General features: G+C 38.1%; 1 protein-coding gene across 3 annotated transcripts in view; it reads right to left on the bottom strand.

The window, feature by feature from the left end:
- Positions 1 to 25,789, bottom strand: part of zbtb10 (zinc finger and BTB domain containing 10) — a 97,387-nt gene that overhangs the window by 12,500 nt on the left and 59,098 nt on the right. The window contains exons 3-4 of one of the 3 annotated variants that reach the window (XM_069921138.1): positions 14,987 to 15,055; positions 5,789 to 5,964 (exon numbers count right to left, since the gene is read on the bottom strand). In XM_069921138.1, coding sequence (XP_069777239.1) covers positions 5,789 to 5,964; positions 14,987 to 15,055 — 245 coding nt within the window. Of the gene's footprint in view, positions 1 to 5,788; positions 5,965 to 14,986; positions 15,056 to 23,863; positions 23,951 to 25,789 lie in introns of those variants that run through there. The other 2 variants (XM_069921139.1, XM_069921140.1) reach the window with 2 other exon arrangements.

Below are 25,789 nucleotides of genomic sequence, written 5' to 3' on the forward strand. Positions count from 1 at the left end.
CCCTACCTCGTATAGAACCATCTTGTTATTAAATACAGATTATAAAATCATTCCAAAAGCATTGGCTAACAGGTTGGCAAAATATCTGATGAAATTAGCAAATCCGTATCAAGCTGGATTTGGAGAAGAGGCAGTCAGCAAATAATATAGCTAGACAGCTTAATATAGTGCATCTGGCACAATTGGGGATGGATCCGGGAGTGGCTGAATCTCTGGATGGGAAGAAGACCTTCAACTGACTGGAGTGGGACTTTTTGTTTGAGGTACTGGAGAAATTTGGATTGGATCAAACATTTATTAATCGGGTGAAGACACTATCCATAAACCCCTAAGCAAAAATGATTACAAATGGGCAGATGTCTCCAGTGTTTCCATTGAATAGGTCCAGTAGGCAGGGCTGTCTATTGTCTCCAGTGCTGTTCATACTGGTAACTGAGCCGCTGGCGGAAGCCATTCGATGGGATCAGACATAAAAGGGATCACGGTGGGCCAGGTGGAACATAAAATCAACTTTTTTTGCTGATAATGTATTAGTGTACTTGACAAACCCTGGGGGGGGGGGTGGGCGGGTTGTTGGCCAGGCTGAAGACCATACTGTAAGATTAAGGGAACGTCTTGAACTATAAGGTAAATCTGGATAAAAATGAAATTATGCCTTTGATAAATGGAGATTAGATTATACCCAATATCAATGGGGGGGGGGGGGTTCAATTCAAATGGCCACAGAAAGGCATCAAGTATTTGGGAGTAAAAAAATAGATAAAAGATTTATGCAACTTGTACAAACTTAATATATCTCCCTTTGCTCCAGAAGAATAAGGAAGATCTTGATAAATGGAGGACTCTGCCCATTTCACTGGTGGGCAGATTTAACTATGTCAGAATGAAGGTGATGCCAAGACTCCAGTATCTTTTTCAGTTGTTACCCATTTCATTGTCACCGGTTTTCTTTAAGATGCTTGGTGAAAGTGTCAGAAGGTTCCTGTGGAATAGAAATGGGCTAGAATCTCCATGGAAAAGCTAACGTGGGATATGGGCTGCCCAGGCAAGGCTTATCGTCTCACGCTTTCTCCTGGGCACAAATAGGACTAGATAAAATAGGTGAAAAGATGGCAATTTATATACAAATGGGGCACCAAATTATTTTGAAAGAAAACAGACATGGCAAAAAAATAAATAAATGTATTGGATGGAAGATGGGGATATCTCTTAAAACAGCTTTGACCCAGAACAAGTTGATACCCTTGACTCTAGGTAATAAGATCCTGGAAACCTGGTGTCAGAAGGGGATCAAGTAAATCGAGGACTATTACAAACAAAGGCAAGCTCATGTCATCGAGCAGTTGAGAATTAAATATGGTCTGATAAAATATTCTTCTGTCATCTGCAAATAAGATCTTTTTTAAGGGAAAATTTAGGGCTGTCTAATGATGTGGAGATGCTAATTTGACAAGGGAATGTGTTTAAATTTATTTCTCGAATGTATTACATATTCCAAAGTGAGGGCCTGAAGCCAGGGTCACACAGGTCAAGGTAGAGATGGGAGTTGGACTTGAGCACAACAGTCAATAAAGAGTGGAGGCAAGAACTGCATCTAAACAATATGACTGGGGTCATTAATGCCAGATACAGGCTAGTGCAGTAAAACATTTTATACCAGTTGTACCTCACACCACAAAAATTACATAAATCAAAGCCTGAAATTTCAGAAAGGTGCTTTAGGTGTGGTGTGGAGATTAGAACCTTTGTCCACTCCACCTGGCTATGTACAAAGTTGAGACCCTTCTGGGAGATCTGGGGACATTTTTTTTTAAATTACAAAAGTAGATTTTCCACAAGATTCGGAGTTGTACCTTTTGGGAGATATTGGAAATATAAGTTTTACTGTCCAAGTATCAAATTCAGTTCATGAAGGTCGCCTTAGTGGTAGCCAGGAAGTGTACAACAGTTACATGGAAGTCTGACTCCCAAGTAAATACCAGAAGATGGAATACAGAAATGTAGAATTGCATTCCCCTGGAGAAAATCACTTACAATCTAAGGGGGAAACATGACATTCATTAAAGTATGGCAGCCATATCTGAAATACATGCACATGAAGATTGACTAGCTTTCCCTCCCTGTGAAATATGGATATTTTAAAAATCTGCCCTAGTAGGGAAATGGAACATGACACAGGTGACGTGAATCTTTTCTTTGCCCCTTTTTAAGATTGTTTTCTTTTAGTTTTGTTTTTTCTTTTATTTCTTGGGTTGGTGGGTCCTCTGAACCCTACTTGTATTTGTATAATGTATAATCGGTATGGCTATGTATCTGGGGGCAAGGTGGGGGGGATAAAATATAGACTCTGTATGTCACATGAATGTTGAAAAAGGTTGTATTGATTGTTGAAATTACATTGAGTCTGTAAGAAAAATGAAAATAAAGTTTTCAAAAAAACAATTCATGAGCATAAATACAGAGGCTACACTGCAGATTGCAAACTACTAGTTAGCTACAGAAACAGGATGGTCAGATTACAGTTTTCCAAGAAGTATTTCAAAGAGCCTGCAGAATTCTGGAATAAAGATCTTGTGGACAGATGAGACCAAGATTAACCTGTGTCAGAGTGATGGCAAGAGCAAAGTGTGGAGGCATAAAGGAACTGCCCAAAATCCAAAGCATACCAACTCATCTGTGAAATATGGCAGGAGGCATGTTACAGCCTGGGTATGTATGGTTGCAACAGTATTGCTGCACTTATCTTCATTGTTGATGTAACAGATGATGGCAGGAGCAAAATTAATTCTGAGGTGTATAGAAATATCTTATATGCTCAAGTTTGAGCAAATGCCTTCAAACTTATTGGACGGCACTTCATCCTACAGCAAGACAATGATCCCAAACATGCTGCTAAAGCAACAAATGAATTTTTCAAAGCTAAAAACCGGAAAATTCTTGAATGGTCAAATCAGTGACCCACCCAATCTATATCTAATTAAGCATGCCTTCCATATGGTGAAGAAAAAACTTAATGGAACAAGCCCTCAAAACAAGCAGGACTTCATTTCAGTATTTCAGGATTTTAGTAGAGGCCTGGCAGGGCATCACCAGAGAAGATACTCAGCAGCTGGTGATATCAATGAATCACAGACTTCAAGCAGTCACTGCATGCAAGGGATATTGTAACAGATTTGGGTTAACCTTTAATTAAATGTTAAACTATATTTCTTTTATAAAAATGTCTTAGTAAATTATAGAGTTAAAAATCTTGTATCTGTATTCTTGTAAATTAGCTGCGAGTTGGTACAGGGTCACACACAGGTCACAGCACATTTATAAAAAACCATTGTTTCAGAGAAGAGAGTTCATTCTTGGAGTTGATGTGTCTTGGACAGACAGAGCTAATGGATTTCAAGTGTGTCTTTATTATTCAAGAACTGCTGAGGAAATCACCTGCTTTTAAATAAAAGCCAATTAAGCCTCTTGAACAGAGATAAGGTCAGGGGTTATTATGGATTTGGAATGGTTTTGAAAAAGGAAGAGAATTTTGGTAGAAATAAAACTGATGCTCAAGTGGTTTCCAAGAATTGGGACTCACCTTGGTGATGATGTAACTGTCACATGATTTGGAGAAATATATTACCAAATTCAGACTTTTTGAGTTCAATTTTGGAACAGTTCAGCTTGGAGTTCACAGAAGTCAAAACTCTGTGACAGACAGGGGTTGAAATCTTGTGAAAGACAGGGTTGAGTAACAGTACCGGAATTGGTACTGCTTGTGTGTTGCTCCTGGAAGGGGAACACAGAATCAGTGGCTACTGAATTAATAAAGACCACTTTGCTGTCTCTTTTGAAAAGAGGACAGAATTCTAGTGGGTCTATTTTTGTGTTTGGCCACTTCGTTTAACCTTGTGACTTCATCGTGGAAGAAGATAACCACATTTGTTTGACCCTTGTCTGGGTTTGTGAATTCATCGTGGAAGAAAATAGCCACATTCACTGTATTTTAGAAGAGGGCTGATTCTTCGTGTGGAAACATAATTGTGAGTAAAATAGGCATGAAGATATAACGTTTAAAAGCGCTTTATAATTATTTCTGAACTGAGAATTTAAGATCTTCCAGCAAAACTAAAATGATGCTGAACTTTAAAGATTGACTTTTTAGAATGGGACTTTGAATTACCACACACAAACACAAACACATTTACATTTGCACATAGTGGGGTTAAGTTTAGAGTTAAGTAAGAAATGTAATGTTATTAATAGTTTAATAAAAACTATTATTTTGAATTTACCATTGTCTACTGAAATTTTCCATTGCTGTTCCTGTGTTAGTGCTAACAAATCCCTTTAGTCCCAAACATAATTAAAAGGGTTGTTAGTGTGTAACAATATGCAATAAAAGTACTAAACTTGATTACTTTAATCAACATATCATTGCTATGTCACAAATATTATGGTGTCCTGAAATGAGGTGACTATGCATAAAAAGTGCTGTAATTTCTACATGATCAAAGCAAAATGTATACAAATAGCAGTGAATAAAATCTGGAATGTGCACTTTAATCACTTTAATTTAAAATTGTAGAGCACAGGGGCAAATAAAGAAAAATAATGTCTTTGCCCCAAATATTACTGAGGGCACTGTAGATATAACATTAGAAGGCCCAGATTAGTGTTGGATGTTTGTATGGTCCAGGCAGATTTCACGGATGGGAAATACAGGTACACTATCCTTTATCCGGACATCTAAAATCCAGAAAGCTCCAAAATCCAGCAAGTGGGGAGAGAGACGGCAGCGCGAGTCGGGGGAGCGGGACGGCAGCACGAGTCGGAGGGGCGAGGGGGAGAGACAGGCAGCACGACTCGGGGGGGCAAGGGTAGAGACTGGCAGTGCAAGTCGGGCGGGCAAAAGACTGGCAGTGTGAGTTGGGCGGGCGGATGGGGGGGGGGGGTGGGGACACGACCGGCAGTGAGAGTTGGGCGGGTGGAGAGACCAGCAGCGCGAGTCAGGTGGGCGAGGGGCGGGCAAGGGGGGGAGAACGATAGCGCGCGTCAGGTGAGCGAGAGGGGGAGAACAGCAGCATAATTCGGGTGGGCTTAAATCTGGCTTTCCAGAATCCGGAAAAATCCAAAATTCGGAACACACTGTCCCCAAAGGGTTCTGGATAAAGGATCGTGTACCTGTAGTATGGATGGTCACAAAATACATAAACATTAGGTTGGGAATTGTAAATTGAAGATATGTCTGTTGAAGGCCAGGTATCTAAAGACTACCATAAAATCAATAAGGAGGCAAAAATTTAGATGACCCAAAGTTTGCTGACAGAAACTAACTTGGAAAGTACTGAAACAAATATAGTACAGACTTGAGAATGACAGTTAAGCGTTTCAGCAACAAATGATCTGATGCACAGGTGAAAGTTATAAAGAGAATATGATTTCCTGGGAGTTGACTTCGTTCACTATCCAATTCCAGATGAGATAATAAAATTTGTGACAAGGGTGAAAAGACTAATTTTAGTATTCCTAACCTTAAAACGCAAGGAACTGTGGTTCTTCCAAAACTTTCCGTTGGATGATCAACCAGTTACAAAGGAAAAATGAAGATTAGTGGTGACAAGAAAGGTAAAGCTGCATTTGGTTAGCAAAGTCGTTTTACTATGATATCATCAAAATACAGCAAGGTTATGAGAGGAAAAAAAGACAGGAGCAAAAGAAAGTCAATTAAATTCTTAAAACAAAGTTAGGTTCAAGAATCTTCAATCACAGTCTCATATTTATTGAAAACAACACCTGCACTTACCAAGGAATGTCTCTTGACATGTTCTCTTCGCGTGAACAACTTTCCACAGATGTCACAAGCAAAGGAACGTACTCCGGTATGTATCAGCTGATGCCTCTTCAATGTGCGTCGATACTTGGCAATATAATTACAATGCGGGCATTTAAATTTATTTTGACTACCAATAGATGCATCACCTGGTAGATATAGAATTCATGCACAGGTTATTTTCTGTTAAGATTAGAAATTATTAATAATTTTTAATGATTATTATTACAAAATAGAACAAAAAACTTTACATGATATAAATAAATGGAAATGTAAGTAAGGTTTTCAGATGTACTCATTAGCAAATTCTGAACTCACATCTTATTATACAAGTGCAGTTTATTACAACAGCAACATTACAAATAAACAGTTCATTCAATTGCAACAGATTGCAGTCATTCTTTGCATGTAAAGAAAATTTTAAGTATATTCAGGAAAACCTTCTTGATTGGTACTTTTCTATCTCGACCTGGAAGAAAGCATTCCTCAGATGTAGCATTGGGAAACTAGCAAGCAAAGTGGAACACGCATTAGTTAGGAAACATCAGAGAATCAGCACTCACAAGAGAAGGATAATCTTGTGATGGTAAAGAATATGTTCAATTACGGAACACTAATTTCAATGAGATAACAACATACGTGGTATGGAAGGAAATGGAATTAAAGCTTGCAATGTAAAACAAATTAAACAATGGCTGGTCTTAATGGCACAGATGTTTCAACTAATTAAAGTAGATTCTCATGATGGAGAAAGAGAATAAATTAAAAGCAACACCTTTCAGTGGTTCCCAACCTTTTTCTTTCCACTCACATATCACTTTAAGTATTCCCTATGCCATAGGTGGTCTGTGATTAGTAAGGGATTGCTTAAGGTGGCATGTGGGTGGAAAGAAAAAGTTTGAAAACCACTGTTTTAATCGTACCTAATTGACTCGTTATGTGCATGGTTTCACAACTCCAAAGGAAATGGGCCAATGACAATTTGTCTTGAGCAAAATATTTCAGTAAGAATTGGGTCTAGAGCAGTGCTTCTCAACCTTCCCTTCCCACTCACATACCACCTTAAGCAATCCCTTTCCCTTACTAATCACAGAGCACCAATAGCATTGGGATTACTTAAAGTGGTATGTGAGTGGAAAGAAAAAGGTTGGGAACCACTGCCTTAGATGGACAAAACAGTAAAACTGAGCAATAAAAGAGCACGATAGGTTCCATGCATGTAACGTAAATGAGAATCAGGCCGATTACAGGAACTTTTAAGTGGTAAAAAAAAAGAAAAGTAAGGAGTTTGAGAAAACACAGCCAGCAAAATAAAAATCGATATCTAAAACATTCTTAACATGGTTTATGCTGTAGGGAAATGAAGGGTCATGGGGAACTAGGCAAGCGGAGCTGTGTCCACAGCCAGATCAGCCATGATCTTATTGAATGGACAAGCAGGGTCAGCAATCAGTTGCCCAACTTCTACTCCTTTTTCTTGTGTTCTGATGTAACCTCTTCAACTTTAGTCACTTTCAGGCAAGCAATTGGGAAAGTTTTAGAAATAGTAAGCAGGGAAAAATTTCCACTTTGGCAAGTGCAGATTAATTAAAGAAATTCTACCAATATTTACTGAAGGATAAATTGCATCTAATCAAATTTAAATTAAAAAAGAAAGTTTACTGACATTGTGAGTAATGCCGGAGAAACTCCAGCAGGTCACACAGTATATATAGGAAACAACAGCAAGTATGCAGATGACAAGAAGTTTGGAGGTGTTGTGGATAGTATAGAAGGTTGCCATAGGTTACAATGGGATTATAGACATGCAGAGTAGGACAGAAAAATAGAAGATGGAGTTCAATCTGGATAAGTGTGAAATGATGCATTTGGGAAGGCAGAGTATATGATTAATGGCACAATTCTTAATAATGTGGAAGAACAGAGGGACCTTGGGGTTGAAATCCACAGATCTCTCTTGGTTGCCACACAGGTTGATAGGGTAGTTAAAAAGGCTTATGGTATACTGGCCTTCATTAGTTGGGGGATTGAGTTCCAGAGTCATGAGACAATGTTGCTGGTCTTAAAAATCTGGTGAGCCCAAAATTGGAATATTGTGCTCCGTTCTGGTTGCCTCGTTACAGCAAGGATGTGGAAGCTATGGAGAGGGAGTTAAGAGATTTACCTGGATGTTGCCTGAATTGCAGAACAGAAGAGAAAAAAGCTGAGAATTCATAAGCAGAGAAGATAGCTCTCTGAATGAAGGGGACAAAAGGAGACTGAGGGATTGGGAATGAGAAAGAGTGGGACCTAACACAAACTGGAGAGTTGATGTTAATGCCATATGGCTGGAGAGTGCTGAGGCAGAATATTAGATGTAGACTACCTGCAAATTTGAGAATAACACCTTATATTCTGTCTGGGCACTCCAAACAGACGGCTTCTCCAGTTTACGCTTGGTCACACTCAGTCTCTTCCTCTTTCCTTATCCCTGTCTCCTTTTGTCCCCCTCTCCCATCACCTTAGCTTTTTTTTCTGTTCTGCCCACCAACCATATCCACCTAGGACCTCTTGGCCTGTGCTTCTCTCCCTTTTTCCTTCCTCTCCTCACCTACCTGCTTTTAGCTTATATCTTAATGAAGAGCTCAGACCCGAAACATTGGTTACCCTTTGCTTCCTACAGATGCTGTAGGATTCTCCAGCACTTCTGTGTATTCAAATGAGGTTTTATTTAATGGTAATAGAGAAGCTTGATGAAGGAAACATCGTTGTATATCCAACTTTTAATAGGGCATGATAGACATAATTAAGACTGAATTCAAGAAATAAATATTGGCTGTGGCAGCACAAATCAAAATGAACTGAGTATAGGTACACGATCCTTTATCCGGACATCTAAAATCTGGAAAGCTCCAAAATCCGGCAAGTGGGGACCAGTGGTCGAGGGAGGCTGCCGAGGGACCGGCGGTTGGGGGAGGCGGCCGGGGGAGACTGCGGTCGGGGGAGGTGGCCAAAGGACCGGCGGTGGGGGGACGTGGCCGAGGGACCGCGGTTGGGGAGACGGCTGAGGGACCGGTGGCCGGGGGAGACTGCGGTTGGGGGAGAGAGCCGAGGGACCGACGGTCAGGGAACACGTCTGGACGGCCGAGGTACCGCAGTTGGGGTAGACGGCTGGGCGACTGGAAGGAAGTGGGGGTGGATACGGCAGAACAATTCGGGTGGGCTTTCCGAAATCCAGAAAAATCTGAAATTCGGAACACACTGTCCCCCAGGGGTTCCGGATAAAGGATTGTGTACCTGTAATAGGAAATACAGTAGCAATAATAGGTTTCCCAAGATTGAATGAAATATACAGTGGTGTTCCATGGGGACAGTACTAGGTGCACTACTTTCCTTATTTATTTGTACAGCTAATGTGGACTTGGATGCACAGGTTTCAATTTGTTCAGGTCTCATTTGCTAATGACACTAATTTGTGTAGAATTTGTGGAGGACACCAAATCTGCAGAATGATATTCAGAGTTAAATGAGTGGGCAAAAGTCTGACAAGGAGTACAGATCCAGTAAATGTGGGTTTGCTGACTTTGGAAAGAAAAATAGTAGACTGAATTATAAATTAAATGGTGAAAGATTTGCAGCATGTTGATGTGCAGACACAGCTGGAAGTGCTTGTGCGTGAATCACAAAAAGTTCTTTTGCAAGTGCTGTAGATAATCAAGGTGACAAATGGGATGTTGCCATTCACTGCTTGAGGTAGTGAAGTTAAGATCAAGGAGGTTCTGCTGCAACTATACAGGGTACACACGAGGCTGCGCCTATAGTTCTCATCTCCTTCCTTGAGAAAGGATATACTGACATTGGAGATGATTCACTGGGCTGATTCTAGAAATTAAGGAGCTAACCTATGAGGAAAGCCCAAATTGCCTGGGACTATACTCATTGTTTAGAAGCATGAGGTGAGACTTAATAGACATACAAAATTGTGAAAGGAATGGATAAGATAGGAGAAGAAAGATCGTTTTTAATGAGGAGATTTCAGAGAGAGATAATGAGGAGGAAATGCTTCTCGTGGAGAGTACTTCATTTGTGGATTTCTCAAACCAGTAGAAAAACAAATAGATTTTTGAAGAATAGGGAAATTAAAGATTATGGGGAACAGGGAGCCAATTCCTAGGCCAGAACAAGTGTTATTGAATGGTAGACCAGTTCTAATAGGCCAGATGGCCCACTCCTGCTCCTATTTCTTATATTCGAAAACAGCACAATGAAACAAAACATGGAGGTACTGCAAATTGTGAAGAGGGCAGTAAAAGACTTCAAGAAGATATTTAAATTTTTTTTGAAATGGATAGATTTGAGGAAAGTTGCATTATATCTTGATTGGAGTGAGGGACAGTATGACTTGATGGGCCAATTCATCTCCTTACACATTTTTCACTACCTGGGAGAACTAAAAGACCACAAGAAACAGGAGCAGAAATAGGCCGTTCAGCCCATCATGTCTACCCTGCCATTTAAACATGAGCTGATCCATTTTTCTACTCAGCCCCACTGCTTGGTCTTCTTCTCAAAACTTTGTTGTAATATAAACTAAACAGCACAATTGTGGGAGGCAAACAGAAAGATCTCAGGTACATCTGCATTGGAAATGGTAGACGGTTAATAATAGTTGTAAAAGCATACAAGATTCTAGGCTTCATGGATAGAATTGAGAACAAAGCAAGGAAATCATGAAGAACATTCATAAAATACTGTTTTGGCCACAAATGAGTGCTTGGTTGTCAGAGGCACGTTTTATGGTTACAGACTAATGTACCAAAATTATTCCAGGAATAAGAGAATTTGCATCGGTAAACTGGAGAACCTGGGTTGATCTACTCAGAACAGAGGAGGTTACAAGTGGAATTAATGAGACTAGTATAATTCTGAGTGTGCCAAGTAATTCAAAAGTTAACAGTATATATAGTTTATCAATCAAAGCCTAAGTTAATAAGACTTAGTAGATACAATCCACATATTAATTTCAAACCAATTAGACTGAAGAAAGCACTAGATAACTAGCACACTACACACAGCTTGGTAATACTTCTACAATGCCATGGTCCTCCCAAGACTTTGATCCCAACCAACAACTAAAAATTGCTTTTGACTTTCAGCTTTTTAGCTAGAAATAAAAATACCATCTTTACCACAGAAGTTTTTTATGCAAAGAAGCAATTTTTAATTCAAGACACCACCTGCTGCATATGTACAATTTAAGGAGCTGGCTTCCAAATTTACTGTACTCATTCAGGAGAACTAGTTCAACAATGGCTGCCACAACAAAGGGAGAAAGGACAGTATATGCTCCCAGTATATCAGAAGGGAACCTAGACAGGTTAAAGGAAAACATGAGTAGCAAAAGGAGTCAGAGAACCATGGATATCTTTGAAAGGAGGATACCACAAGTGAAATCCATGAATGCCTCGACTAGATGAAAAATGCAATAATAGTGAATAATGCCTGCTCTTCTGGGATGAAAGAAACATTATTGATTTATTTCCTCTTTGAACATAGAGCTTACACCCTCCCTTATGCAGCAGTGAACAGTGAACAGTCCAGGTGTGGTATAGATGGACAAGAAGCTGGAGTCCAGAATGATCTTGAGACGAGGAAGTGACTGTGTCCTTTATTTCAACTATAAGGTTTGCCAAGGCATGTACTTGAGATTGTGCCAGAAAAGATCCCAATGAGAAGTATTCAATGAAGGATAGCTTGCATTGATATTGTTCATCAGTTAAGTTTACTGATGAGGATGGGACCCTGGAAACCCAACGTGGATGAGGTGACCAGACCATCCAATGTCCCAAAGGCTGCTTATGATGTCTCTGACACCTAAGGTCCATCACTACATTATCCCACAAAGTTACATGTAGATAAATATCCATTGACACAAAATTCTGAATGCAAACTGTTCAATGAAAATGTAGGAAGTATCAGTTTTGTACCAAAAGATCAGTCTTGTACCAGTACACAATCCTTTATCTGGACATCTAAAATCCGGAAAGCTCCAAAATCCGGCAAGTGGGGAGAGAGGCGGGGAGGGAGATTGAAAGCGCGAGTCGGGTGGGCGAGAGACAACAGCACGAGTCAGGCGGGCAAGGTGGGGAGATCTGCAGCGATAGACTAGCAGTGCGAGTTGGGCGGGTGAGAGATAACAGCGTGAGTCGGGCGGGCGAGGGGCGGAAACCTGCAGCGATAGACTGGCAACGTGAGTCGGGCAGCCGCGAGACCGGGAGCGCAAGTTAGGCGGCCGAGGTGGGGGGGGGGGAGGAGGAAGACTGGCAGCGTGAGCCAGGCGGCCGAGTGACCGGCAGCACGGGTTGGGCAATCGAGAGACTGGAAGCGCGATTCAGGCGGGCAATGGGGGGGGGGGGGGGGGGGGGAGACTGGCAGTGCGAGTCGGGCGGGCAAGGGGGGAGACCAGCAGCATGAGTCGGGCTGCTGGGAGATCGACAGTACGAGTCGGGTGGGCAAGGGGCGAGACCAGCAGCGCGAGTCGGGCGGGCGAGACCGGCAGCGCGAGTCGGGCGGGCGAGTCCGGCAGCGCGAGTCGGGCGGGCGAGTCCGGCAGCGCGAGTCGGGCGGGCGAGTCCGGCAGCGCGAGTCGGGCGGGCGAGACCGGCAGCGCGAGTCGGGCGGGCGAGACTGGCAGCTGGGAGATCAACAGCACGAGTCAGGTGGCTGGGAGATTGACAGCGCGAGTCGAGTGGATGAGGGGGGAGATCGGCAGCGCAAGTTGTGCAGGTGAGGGGGAAAACCGGCAGCACGAGTTGGGCGGGCGAAGGGGGGGGGGTGGGGGATGACGGCAAGGTGACTGGAAGGGGGTGGGGATGGATACGGCAGTACAATTGGTTGGGCTTAGATCTGGCTTTCTGAAATCCGGAAATATCTGAAATTCGGAACACACTGTCCGCCAAAGGTTCCAGGTAAAGTATTGTGTACCTGTATATAGAATTAAGCAGAGGCTATGTGTTTTTTTGCCTTGATGTCCAGTTCTTTTTAGCAACCCTCACATTTTTTTCTTCAGTATTAGCAAGAAGCTTGGGTTGGATTCCTTTATCTAGTTTTATTTTGGGGTAGAAGAGATTAAGTTTTAAAAGTCAAGAGTAAGGAAATGGAAGAAATCATCTGGATTCGGCAAAGAGTAACTGGAAACCCATGATGAAGAACTGATGACATCAAAGACAAACCTAGGGAAAAAGTGCAAATTTCTTATGCATTTATTGTTTCTGATCAAATCCACAGTCTGTTTATTATTAGTTTGCAGTACAAAAATTCTCACACCTGCTAAAAATAAATTCTCATAGGAGTGATGAAATATATCATGTTACTCATGTTTTATAAGTACAGGAATGAGATACAGATTAAGAAAGCCATGTAAACATTTTTTGTTAAAAATGACAGTATAAGAATTTACTGTGACATGCTCAACATATCTTGATATTTCTTTTAATTTTAACAGACTCAGGTCATTGGCTACAGATAACGTATATACATTCAAACTGCCAAATACTGCATTTATTTAATATTTCAGTGAAGTACTGGAATCAGAGAAACAAGGACAAAAAAAGAGACAATCAAAAAGATTCTGATTTATAGTCCTAAAAACTACTTTAGGTTTGTGATCAGAACTGTTACTTGTTTGTCTCATTCAAGTACATTCAAAATAGTTCCAAGCTTGATTAATGATGTTTCAGTAATTCAATTATTCTTTTAGAAAGAAGTGTTGGTTTTAAAATATTCCCATTTAGCTCTTTAAGTCATAATGGCAGATCTTAGAACTTTGATGCTATGCACCAAGTGACCAGTTTGGTCATAACTTGTAACAAATATCACTTAAAGCCAATATTTTAGAATGGCTTATTTTAATTAAACTTTCTCTGCAAGTATAAAAAGGTAAAAATAATTCAGTGACTGCATAGGGTATGGCAGCCAGGGCATGTTGCGGGGGGGGGGGGGTGTCACTGCCAGCAGAGCTTGGAAATTATTCACCCCCCCATCCCACCCCAAGCTCAACTCCCCAAAAATCCCTTGTCCGATTTATTTCAAACAGAATGCTTTTCAGACCAGTAAGAGAATAATTGGTATCAGTACTTTTACTATAACCACTGAGGGGAGTTGAGTGACCAGATATCCTGATGCCTGACCCCTTCCCTTGGCCTACCCCACACACACACACTATAGTCCGGTATGCGTGTGCAGTGGTCGCCCAAAGGGAGGGTTCAGAATCGGGCAGTCAGGAACTCTGGTGTGTGGTAGGCCAAGTGAAGGGTTTGGAGTTGGGTGTCGGTTGCTCAGGTGTTGCAGTAGGCCGGGGGGGGGGGAGGGTTCCGACTTGGGCGCCAGGAGCTCCAGTGTGAGGTACGCTGAGGGGTGGGTTCGGAGTCGGCATTGGGAGCTCAGGGGTGCAGCAGGCTGAGGGGAGGGTTCGGATTTTGGCGTCCGGAGCTCTAGTGTGTGCCTTTAGGCCAATTGCCGAGAGGAGGGTTCGGAATCGGCGTCGGGAGCTCAGGTGTGCAGTAGGCTGAGGGGAGGGTTCGGAGTTGGGCGCCGGGAGCTCCGGTGTGCGGTAGGCCAAGGGGAGGGTTCGGAGTTGGGCGTCGTGAGCTCCGGTCAGCACCTTTAACTTTGTCTACTCTGCTTTGGGAAACACCAGTCGCTGCATTCATTCAGCGAATGATGGCCTTTGAAATAGGCCTTTTTTTTTTAAGTGTAGATTATTTTCCAATATCTCAATATATCCAGCACAACGTTGGATATGACTATTTTAGGGTCCTACAATGGCCACAACAGGTAGGGAAGGCAAAATGGATGGTGTGTGGTGGTGAGAGATGGTTGTGGGGTGAGGAATTGAAGTAAGTTTTATGGGGAAGGGGAAATTACAGTGATTGCCTTGGGTGCTATTTTCTCTAGATATGCCACTGAGTGACTGCACCATTTTCATTTCTTGAAATAATACTATTGTACTTGTGAACAAATTCTATTGAGTAAAGTTTGTATTACATCCTGAAGTATGAAATCATGAGGAAAAATATTTGTGGACAGGAAGTGTACTCAAAGCACATCATTATTGCTCATTTTATGCATATGCTGCTTTTTTGCTTTATGTTGAACAATGTTTCTCTGCATTTTATTTGGAAAAATACTTACCATTCAGCCACGTTTCTCTATTTTGTGCTTCTTGTAACAGGCCATATCTGAATTGATCTGATGTTCCAGCTGGAAGGAAATAATTACATCAATAGCATTTTGTTTTGATAGCTCCTGGTTTCTCCCTGTCCTAATGAAAGCAGTGTATAATTATGTCATATTATTCCACTGGCATCCACCAGAATTTTACCTGATGGGTGCCTGTGGTCTTATTAACAAAATTTAGTGAATTCTTTAAAAAGGTAATTGACAAAAAAACACATCATAACAAAGCTATAACCTAGCCTTTCTCCACATATTCAAAGCTATGCCACATTCAGACGCAGCATTCAGAATACGATTCCATTTTCCAACCCAATTATCATTGCAAATCCTTAAAATATTTTTTAAGTCAATCAACATGGAGTTATAAAACAAACAAAATCAAAGAAACATCACAGATATATACAATAAAATACCAAATCCACTACATGTTGATATACAAAGAAAGAATCAACACATGATCACAATGGTCAAATTCTGCACTATTGTTTATAAATACAGAATTACACACCACGCCAATCCTTAAAGGCAAAGTAGGAAACCGAATAAAAGAAAAAGAGAAAAACCCCAAAGAAAAAGAGGCAATTCTCCCATATATGACAAAATCATCTGTTTTCCAAAAGCATTAATTATATACAGATGAAACATTACGTGATTCATCCAGAGCTTACTTTCTTCCTTTCAGGGATGAATGTCTTGACATAGACACTGCTAGGGAGACTGGAGGTAGTGGTATTGGAGACTGGATGGGGAAAATCAACAAAGGTTAACCCCTGTATATCTTAAATACGGGTTCCATATTCTCTTTTTAATTTTGTAAATTTTTGCACTATGAATCATATCAATAACAACATCCACAAATGATCAACAATGTACACGTAGTGACATTTTTTCTTTTCCCCACTTCCTCTCTCCCCTTCCCCACCCTCATCAAAAATCAATAAATGATAAAACACTTAAAACAAAGAAATGACCAAACAAAGGAAAAAAAATTGTATCGTCACCTTTCACATTTTAAAATCTTATTGTGCTCATAATGATGTTGTTTTACGAGATGGAGGTTTGTGGTCGGTGTTCTTCGACATATTTTATGTATGGTTCCCAAATTTGTTCAAATAATGTACACTTGTCTTTCAGATTGTATGTATTTTTTTTCTAATGGAATGCAATTGTTTATTTCTGTAAACCACCGTTGTATTTTAAGGGTTGTTTCCAATTTCCAGGTTGTTATAATACACTTTTTGGCGACTGCTAGTGTTATCATTATAAATTTTATTTGGGCTTTGGTTAATTTTAGTCCTAATTTTTGTCTTTTATATTATTTTAACAGAAATTTTTTTGGATCTTTTGGTATATTATTTTTTGTGATTTTGTTTAATATTAGGTTTAGATCTTCCCAGAACGTTTTTACTTTTGAGCATGTCCAAATTGCATGTAATGTTGTTCCAATCTCTTTTTTGCAACGAAAACATCTATCCGCTGCTGTTGGGTCCTACTCTTTTAATTTCTGAGGAGTGATATATAATCTGTGTAGCCAGTTATATTGAATCATACATAATCTACTATTTATCGTGTTCCTCATTGTTCCTATTCATAACTTCTTCCATGTTTCGTTCTTTATCTCTGTGTTTAAATCTTTTTCCCAACTTTGTTTCGGTTTATATTTTATTTGATCTTTATATTGTCATTTGATGTACATGTTTGTAATAAATTTTTAAATTATCATTTTGTCTGTGATTAAATATCTATAGTTGCTACTTTCTGGAAATCTCAAGCTATTTCCCAATATATCTTTTAGGTAAGTTTTCAATTGGCAATATGTAAATATTGTACTTTGTGTTATTCCATATTTATCTTTTAATTGCTCAAATGTTAATAAATTATTTCCCCAAAAGCAATCATCTATTTTCTTGATTCCTTTTCTATCCCATTCCTTGAAAAATAAATTGTTTATTATAAAAGGGATTAATGAGTTTTGTGTTAATATCATTTTTGGTATTTGATAATTTATCTTTTTTTCTTCCAGGCGTATTTTTTTTCCATAATTTAACTATGTGATGTAGTACTGGTGAATTGTTATATTGCACCAATTTTTCATCCCATTTATAAAGTATGTGTTCGGGATATTTTCTCCCAATTTGTCTAATTCTATCTTAGTCCAGTCCGGTTTTTCTCCTCTCTGATAAAAATTTGATAAGTACTTTAATTGTGCCATCCTGTAGTAATTTTTGAAGTTTGGTAGCTGTAACCCTCCTTGTTTGTAACTCCATGTTAATTTTTCTAGCGCTATTCTTGATTTCTTACCTTTTCATAACAATTTCCTTACTATTTTCTTCAGTTTTGCAAAAAATTTCTCTGTCAGGGGGGATTGGTAACGTTTGGAATAGATATTACACTCGTGGGAACACATTTATTCTTCCTATTAAAATTAACAGTAGTTCTTTCCAATTCTCTAGATCTTCCTGTATTTTTTTAATTAATGGTTCATAATTTAATTTGTATAAATGTTTTAGGTTGTTATCTATTTTGATACCAAGGTAATGTATCGTCTGTGATTGCCATTTGAAAAGGGTATTTTTAAAAATTCTGAATAATCAGTTTTGTTCACTTCACTTTTATTGGTGTTAATCTTGTACCCTGATATCTCTCCATATTCTTCCAGTTTCATATGTAGTTTTCTGATTGACTTATCTGGTTCTGTTAAATATACTATGACATCATCTGCAAATAGGCTGATTTTATATTCTTCTTCTTTTATTTTTATTCCTTTTATCATAGTTTCCTTCCTTATCAACTCGGCTAGTGGTTTAATAACCAAAGCGAACAGTGAAGGGGATAATGGGCATCCCTGTCTTGTTGACCTACTTAATTTAAAGTGAACTGATACACGTCCATTTATTACTACCTTTGCTAACAGTCCATTATATAATGCTCTAATGTAGTTAATACATTTTTCTGGTAGTTTAAATTTCTGTAACACTTCAAACAAATAGTTGCACTCTACCCCATTCAAGGCTTTCTCTGTGTCTAACGTAACAGTTACTGTTGGCATTTTATTTTTTGTGCTGCTTGTATTAAATTAATAAGTTTACAAACGTTATCAGCTGCTCGTCTTTTTTTTTAAACAAATCCGTTTGGTCTTGCCTTACTAGTTTCAGACATAATAAATCAGTCTGTTTGCTAGTAACTTTGCTATTAATTTATAATCTGTATTCAATAATGATATTGGTCTGTATGAAGATGGCAGTAGCAGGTTTTTTCCCTCTTTTGGATTACTGTAATTATTGCTGTTTTACATGATTTTGATAAGTTTTTTGTCTCCTCTAAATGATTTATTACTTCTAGGAGGGGAGGGATTAATAGATCCTTAAAAACTTTATAAAACTTTATAGGGAATCCATCTTCACCTGGTGTTTTATTGTTTGGTAGTTTTATTAATATATCTTGTATTTCTTCAGTCTTAAAAGGTTCTGTCAATTTATTCTGTTCTTCTATTTGTAGATGCGGTAGTTCAATGTTAGATAAAAATTCATAAATTTTGTCATTTTTTTCTTTATTTTCAGTTTGGTATAATTGTTTATAGAATATTTTAAAATGTTCATTAATCTCCAATGGATTATATGTGGACTGGTTATTGTCTTTTCTTGTTGCTAGAATGGTTCTTTTAGCTTGTTCTGTTTTAAGTTGCCAGGCCAATATTTTGTGTGTTTTCTCTCCCAGTTCATAATATTTTTGATTTGTTTTCATTATATTTTTTTCTACTTTATATGATTGTAATGTTTCATATTTTAATTTTTTCTCTGTATCTTCTCTTTCTGCTAATTCCTTTTCTATGATTGTTCTCTTTTTCCAAGTGTTCTACTTTTTGATTATATTCCTTTTTAATTTTAGTTGTATAGCTAATTATTTGTCCTCTAATAAAGTCCTTCATTGCGTCCCATAAAATGAATTTATTTTTTACTGGTTCCATATTTATCTCGAAGTATATTTTAATTTGTTGTTCAATATATTCTTTGAAATCTTGTCTTTTTAACAGTGTATGTGTCTTTGGTGGGGTATCCTATAATTCAATTGTTAATAACAGGGGAGAGTGATTTGATAATAATCTTGCTTTATATTCCATTTTTTTAAAAACTCATCTTGGATCTGTGCTGATACAAAAACATGTCAATTCTTGAATAGGTCTTATGTCTATTTGAGTAGTGTGAGTATTCTCTCTCTTTTAGGAGTTGTTTCCCCCATATATCGATTAGTTTCATATCCTCCATTGCTGTTAGTGTAAATTTAGTTACTTTATTTTTATTGTTAATTGTCTTCCCAGTTTTGTCCATCTTTGGGTCCAAGTTGAAGTTGAAACCCCCTCCAAGCAAGATATGTCCTTGTGCATCTGCTATCATTAGGAAGATGTTTTGCATAAATAGCTGGTCTTCTTTGTTAGGTGCAAAGATGTTTAGTAAATTCCAAAATTCAGAATAAATCTGGCACTTTTTCATTACATATCTACCTGCTGGATCTGTTATTATTTTTTTATGGTGATTGGTAGATTTTTGTTGGTTAATATAGATACTCCCCTGGATTTTGAATTGTATGATGATGCCACTCCATGGCCTACCCAGTCTCTTTTCAATTTACTGTATTCTATCTCGGTTAAGTGTGTTTCTTGCACAAAAGCAATGTTGATTTTTTCTTTTTTTAAGTAATGTCAGTAACCTCTTCCTTTTAATTTGATTGTGTATTCCATTAATATTTACAGTCATGAAATTTAATGTACCCATCTTATACCTCTTTTTTCAATTCTCCCTCATCTCTTCAACTCTTTCATCTTTTTTCCCCAATATTTAAAAAAAATTAATTTTGCACATTATAGTACACGACGAGTTAAAAATCAAATTATTCTAGAAACCCCTACTAAAATTAACACACAAAATATTCCTATCTAAAATAATGAAAGTCCCCCCTGTATTGGGTTGTCTTTGGCTCCTTCCCTGACAACCACAATTCCCTTATCTATTTGGGTTGTGGAAATAACCGCAAGCGTCAACAGATTTTGCAGTAGTAGTTCTTTTCTTCTCCCGAGCCCCCCTCAGAAAAGCACTATATATTTTTCAAAAATGTAACAAAGCTTTTTTTTTCTTATCTTTTCCCCTTATCTTTTTCAAACTTCAACTTTATATTTACATTATTATCTTTACAATTAATCTCTATACATTGTTTTGATAGTCTTTTTTTTAATACTTCTCGTTTCGTTGTCTGTTCGGCAGTTGTTCAGTAAAGTATTTGGCATCCTTCGGGTCTGAGAACAGTCTATTTCTTTCCCCTGGAATAAATACTTTTAATATTGCTTGATATCGTAGATTAAAGTTATATCCTTTCTTCCATAGTATCTGCTTTGTCAAGTTAAATTCTTTCCATTTCTTTAAGAGCTTGAAGCTGATGACTGGATTGAAAAATATTTTTTGTCCTTTATATTCCAGAGGCTGCTTATTTTCTTTTACTTTATCTTTTGCCCGCTCTAATATTTTTTCTCTTGTGTCTCTTAGTAGCTTTATTATTATGGAACGTGGTTTTTGGTTTGAATAAGGCTTTGGTGCCGATGTTCTATGTGCTCTTTCAATTTCTGTTTTATCTTGTAGTTCTTCTCCTTCCAAGACTTGTGGGATTCATCTTTTTATGAACCCCTTTATATCTGATCCTTTTATGAACCCCTTTATATCTGATCCTTCCAAGCCTTCTTGTACACCTACTATTTTTTAAATTGTTTTGTTTGTTATAATTCTCTAAGACATCAATTTTTTTTAATTAACTGATCTTGTATCTCTTTAATTTCTTTGTCTCTATCTTTCAGCTTTCCTTTTAGTTCATTCATTTCTAATTCTACAGCTTTATGACTTTCTTCCACTTCATCTGTTCTTTTTATTATATCTGCTATGGCTAGCTCTAGTTTTTGTGGTTTCATATTCTTAAAAACATGTTTGCAACTATTTCTGAGGATGTAAGTAATATTCTCCAGGGGAACACAACTATGCAATTCTGACTTCCAGCAGATCAGACTTAGTTGGAAATCAGATTTCCAAGTAATGGCTATGCATTTCCTGGCCACTGCTAATGCAAGTTTAACAAATGTCAACTGATATTTCGACAGTCTTACTTTAGGACTTATATCTGCTATTTTCCCCAATAAAAGCAATTCTGGCATTGGAGGGTATTGAATACATCATTGACTCTTAAAGGCAATTCTGCATAAACCATGGATCAAATCATTTATACAACTTAAATTTACCTTACTGCAAGTAAAGGTGTCTGTCTAATGTACTGCCACAACATCACATGCTTTTTTAAAAGTTCTATTTCTTTTAATATGAACATTGCTTTAAATTTAAACTAAGCAACAACAATAAAACACAAACTTAGCAGAGAAATGGAGAGTTAGCATTTTAGGTTAAAACAGTGTTTTAGGACTGAAAAACATACCTCCTTACTATTTCTCAATCTTTACAATGTCATAACTTTCCAAATAAATCTTGTTTTGTGATTAGATTTAATTTTATAACAATTCTATTTTAAATTCCACAATACATTGCCATTATTCAATTTTAAGTAGTTGTGTGATGCAGTTTTAACAAAGTCACCAATTAAAGTTATTTTCCAAAGGCATAACTTGTTACATGACAGACCTTGGTACATTTTTGTAGTTTGATGTTGAAAGTACTTCTTCTACTTTTTTTTTTTACCATGACAAGCACCCTAACTATTTCCAGTTTCCCCAACCCAACCATCTAATTTTTCACAACAGATGCCCAAAGCATCATTCTCCTCCATCCTATAGTTGAAGGCTTTCATATATGAATGAACCATCTTTATCTTGGCTGAATTTTTCGTGCAAATCAACTTCAGCTTCACTTGCTTCCTCTAATGGGAACTTCTATAGATCTAAACTATGCTCATCTATGTGGAATATATGAATATATGGATCAGAACCAAATTTTAACTTTACTTGGGTATGCATTTTCATCTTTTTGAATAAATTGATGACTGTAAGTATGCCACTCCTAACCATCTGGAAATGAATTAGAAAATACCCCCTTTACAATCTGCATCCTACTCTCACCTTAATCCAAGGAGTATCCGGAATCAAGCAGATGAACTCAGAGCGTGGGTCAATACATGAAAGAATGGTGTTGTGGCAATTACGGCTATCTAAGGAGCAGGAATATGCCGGGCTTTAGATATTTCAAGGACAGGGAGGGAGATAAAAGTGGCATTGCTGATCAGGGATACTATAACAGCTGTAGAAAAGAGGGTAGTGGATGATTATCTACTGAGTGGCTGTGGGTGGAAGTCAAGAACAGGAATAGGGAAAAGGGGGAAGTACAGCAAAAATGTGGCAAGTGTTCAGAAAATATTTGCATGGCACTCTGCACAAGCACATTCCATTGCGTCAAGAAAAGGATGGCAAGGTGAAAGAACCATGGTGTACAAGGGATGTAGAAAACCTAGTTAAGTTTAATCTTATGAGAGGTTTAAGAAGACAGGAACAGACAGAACTCTGGAAAATTAGAAGATTGCCAGGAAAGAACTTAAGAAAGAACTTAGTGAGCTAGAAGGGGCAACATGAAAGTCTTGGTGAGCAGGATTAACGAAAACCCCACAGAATTCTTCAAATATGTAAAGAACAAGAGGATGCGTCAGGTGATAGTAGAAACTTGTGCATGGAGTCAGATGAGGCCCTTGATGAATATTTAACTTCAGTATTCATGAGAGAAAAGGCTCTTGACAATTGTGAGAATGACAAAGTGAGCTTACAAATTTTTTTGGTAACTAAGCGTTAAAGAACGAACAATACCTGCAGAAATTCTTGTCAGATTTTATTAGAGATGTAACAGCACTGCCCAACTTAACTAAGCAATAAAAAGGAAATAACTTATAGGTGTGGATGGTGTATTTTAAAAATACCATTTGAGTGACCAATAACCACCAACATTTTTTGTGTTGAAGTGAAATCTTTGAAACTACCTAGAAGATAAAAATTTAATCAAAATATGTTTAAACTCAAATCTATTAAAGGTTATTGAGTATGGCAGGTAAAACTAAGATGAGGATAACTTGATTCAATCACAGATGAGGCACTGGCCTAAGAGGTCTATGGTCTCAAATTTAAAAGGTAATCCTCTGAATTGTCAATCATTCTGGAGTACAGGCCTTTCAGAGAAGCAATAGCGCTAGTCCAGATAAACACTTTTCTTCAGAAGTCAAGGCGCGTGTGATTACTGAATCCTCATTTAGGACTCATGCTTTATTTGAACTTTAATCAAATGTGAACCTGAAACAATTGGTTAACAGATTATACAGGTACACAATCCTTTATCTGGAACCCTTGGGGGACAGTGTGTTGCGATTTTCGGATTTTTCCAGATTTTGGAAAGCCAGATTTAAGCACACCCAAATTGTGCTGCCATATCCACCCCAACCCCCTTCCAATCGCACTGCCATCTCCCCCCTCCACCCCAACTCACGCTGCCAATCTCCCCCTCCCTAGCCCGCCCAACTCACGCTGCCGGTCTCTCCCTCCTTACTCTCCCGACTCGTGCTGCCGTCTCTCTCCCCACTTGCTGGTTTTTGGAGCTTTCCGGATTTTAGATGTCTGGATAAAGGATTGTGTACCTGTCTTATGCTAAAGACCACAACGCACCTGAGACACAGTGAGAGTATAGAAAAATATATCCAATATATTTTACAAGCACATCTCACATAAGAGATACTTGGAAGTCTAAATGCACTGCTTAGAAATGACCCATGTTCACCAAATGGAACATAGATACTAAGCATATTAATTTCCTCCATCGTACTCAAAACTTCATTCTTGATCATCTCTATTCTTTAACTTGGTTGGAGCATGAAAGTAGAGACAGGAATGGCTTGAGACTGGTGGAAGAGGCAAAAATTCACATTTTTAAATTGAAATAATGGTTAATTGAAGAGCAACACTACATGGAATAGAACTGCAGCATATTGATCAAGAGGACCCTAAATTTTCCATCTTACAATGACATTTAAACACTATTATTAATTATAAATAGCATTCCTTGGGTTAAGTGATGAACTAAATCTCTTTCCAGTGGTCCCTGGGGATAGAGGGACCACTGGAAATGATATTAACTTGGACAATCACTGTGTATAGTTCCACCAAAGGATTATAGGACAAAAGAAAGGTGCTTTAAAAAGAAATTAAAGTTTACAATAATTATAATTATATTTCATTAAAAAGAAACTTATAGCATTAGGAAGGGATGGAGAACAGTAATCAAAATTGAAGAGGACCAAATAAGTTGCAAAGAGTAATATTAACAAAAGCAGAATATAATGTTAAAATGGATTTTAGAGGAAGATAAGGAACTCTTGACAAAATACAAAAGGAAGAGAAATTCAAAGGATCTCAAAATGTACTACGCCAATAAAACCTGAATTGTTAAGAAAGACTGAAACTTAGAAAAGATCATTAAAGAGAGAAGTCACTGAAGTGACAAAATAAATAAAACTTAAGTTTTAAAGCAAAGAGAACCAATGCTTCGAAGGATATGTTCTGCAATTCTGAAAGAGTGAGGATGGAATGGCAAAATCCCTGGTAATATTATTTCAGAGGATGGATGAATGCCAAAGTCCCTGTACAATGGGGCAGAAGGAAATCAGCTGAATGTAGAGAACACAATTATAGTTTTTCAAATTAGGATTTAAAAAAAACAAAATGGTATCTCGTATGGATCTCCAAATGGTAATTCTAAAAGTTATCCTCAATTATTTGCTGAGTTTACAAACATTCAATGGATTTGTAAATTCTAATATTTAGACATATAAATTGCTGTAAATATTCAACTTGTCAGGCAGCATCCATGGACAGCAAAATAGAGTTAGATGACCTTTTATCAGAAATGAAGTTAGAAATCGAACTTGTTTTGTTTTATGGAAAAGTGATGGGTGGAAAGAACAAAGGACCTGCCAGTGATGTGATCCAGACCAAGACAGACTGAATGATGCAAATGGGGGCAGTGCCAGAGGTTAACAACAGTTCCTTCATCTATCGCACGTAAACAGAACATTAATAAGAGAAAAAGTACAATGCTAGACCATAGAGATGCAAAACATCGTAACTGCCGGAAATGAGAAATAAAACAAAATGTAGGAAATACTCACCAAGTCATACATCAATAAAAGAAGTGGAATCCTCATTACATCAGAACTGGCTTGTTTTGACATAAAAAAGGTTGGTTATCTGAAAATGTGAGATTCAATGCTGAATCATGAGTGTAGTACAGGTACACGATCCTTTATCCAGGACCCTTGGGGGACAGCGTGTTCCGAATTTCGGATTTTTCCGGATTTTGGAACAAAAGCCCGATTGTTAACTAGACATCAAAACAGGCATCCTACTATGGCAACAATAACAAATGAATACTCACAATCAGTGGGAAAATATTATTACAATTTATTTATAGAGTAATATACTCGTAATGAATAATGAAATACCTGTGGTGGGATAATTTAAAATGAAAATATACGATCCATAAGTATACACATTACTGTAATATTTCTGTAGAGACGCATGAGTATTCACATTAATTTGAATAAAGAAAGACTACAAATAGTATTACAGTTTAATTATAAATTTGTTCAAACTAGGCTAATTACGTAGCTGCAGTTAAGCTGTGGAAGAGGGTCCATCAGCGTCACCAATGTCGTCATCAGATTGCAGGTAAACTTCCAATG

Source organism: Narcine bancroftii, chromosome 2 (assembly GCF_036971445.1).
Source record: "Narcine bancroftii isolate sNarBan1 chromosome 2, sNarBan1.hap1, whole genome shotgun sequence".
Taxonomy (NCBI): domain Eukaryota; kingdom Metazoa; phylum Chordata; class Chondrichthyes; order Torpediniformes; family Narcinidae; genus Narcine; species Narcine bancroftii.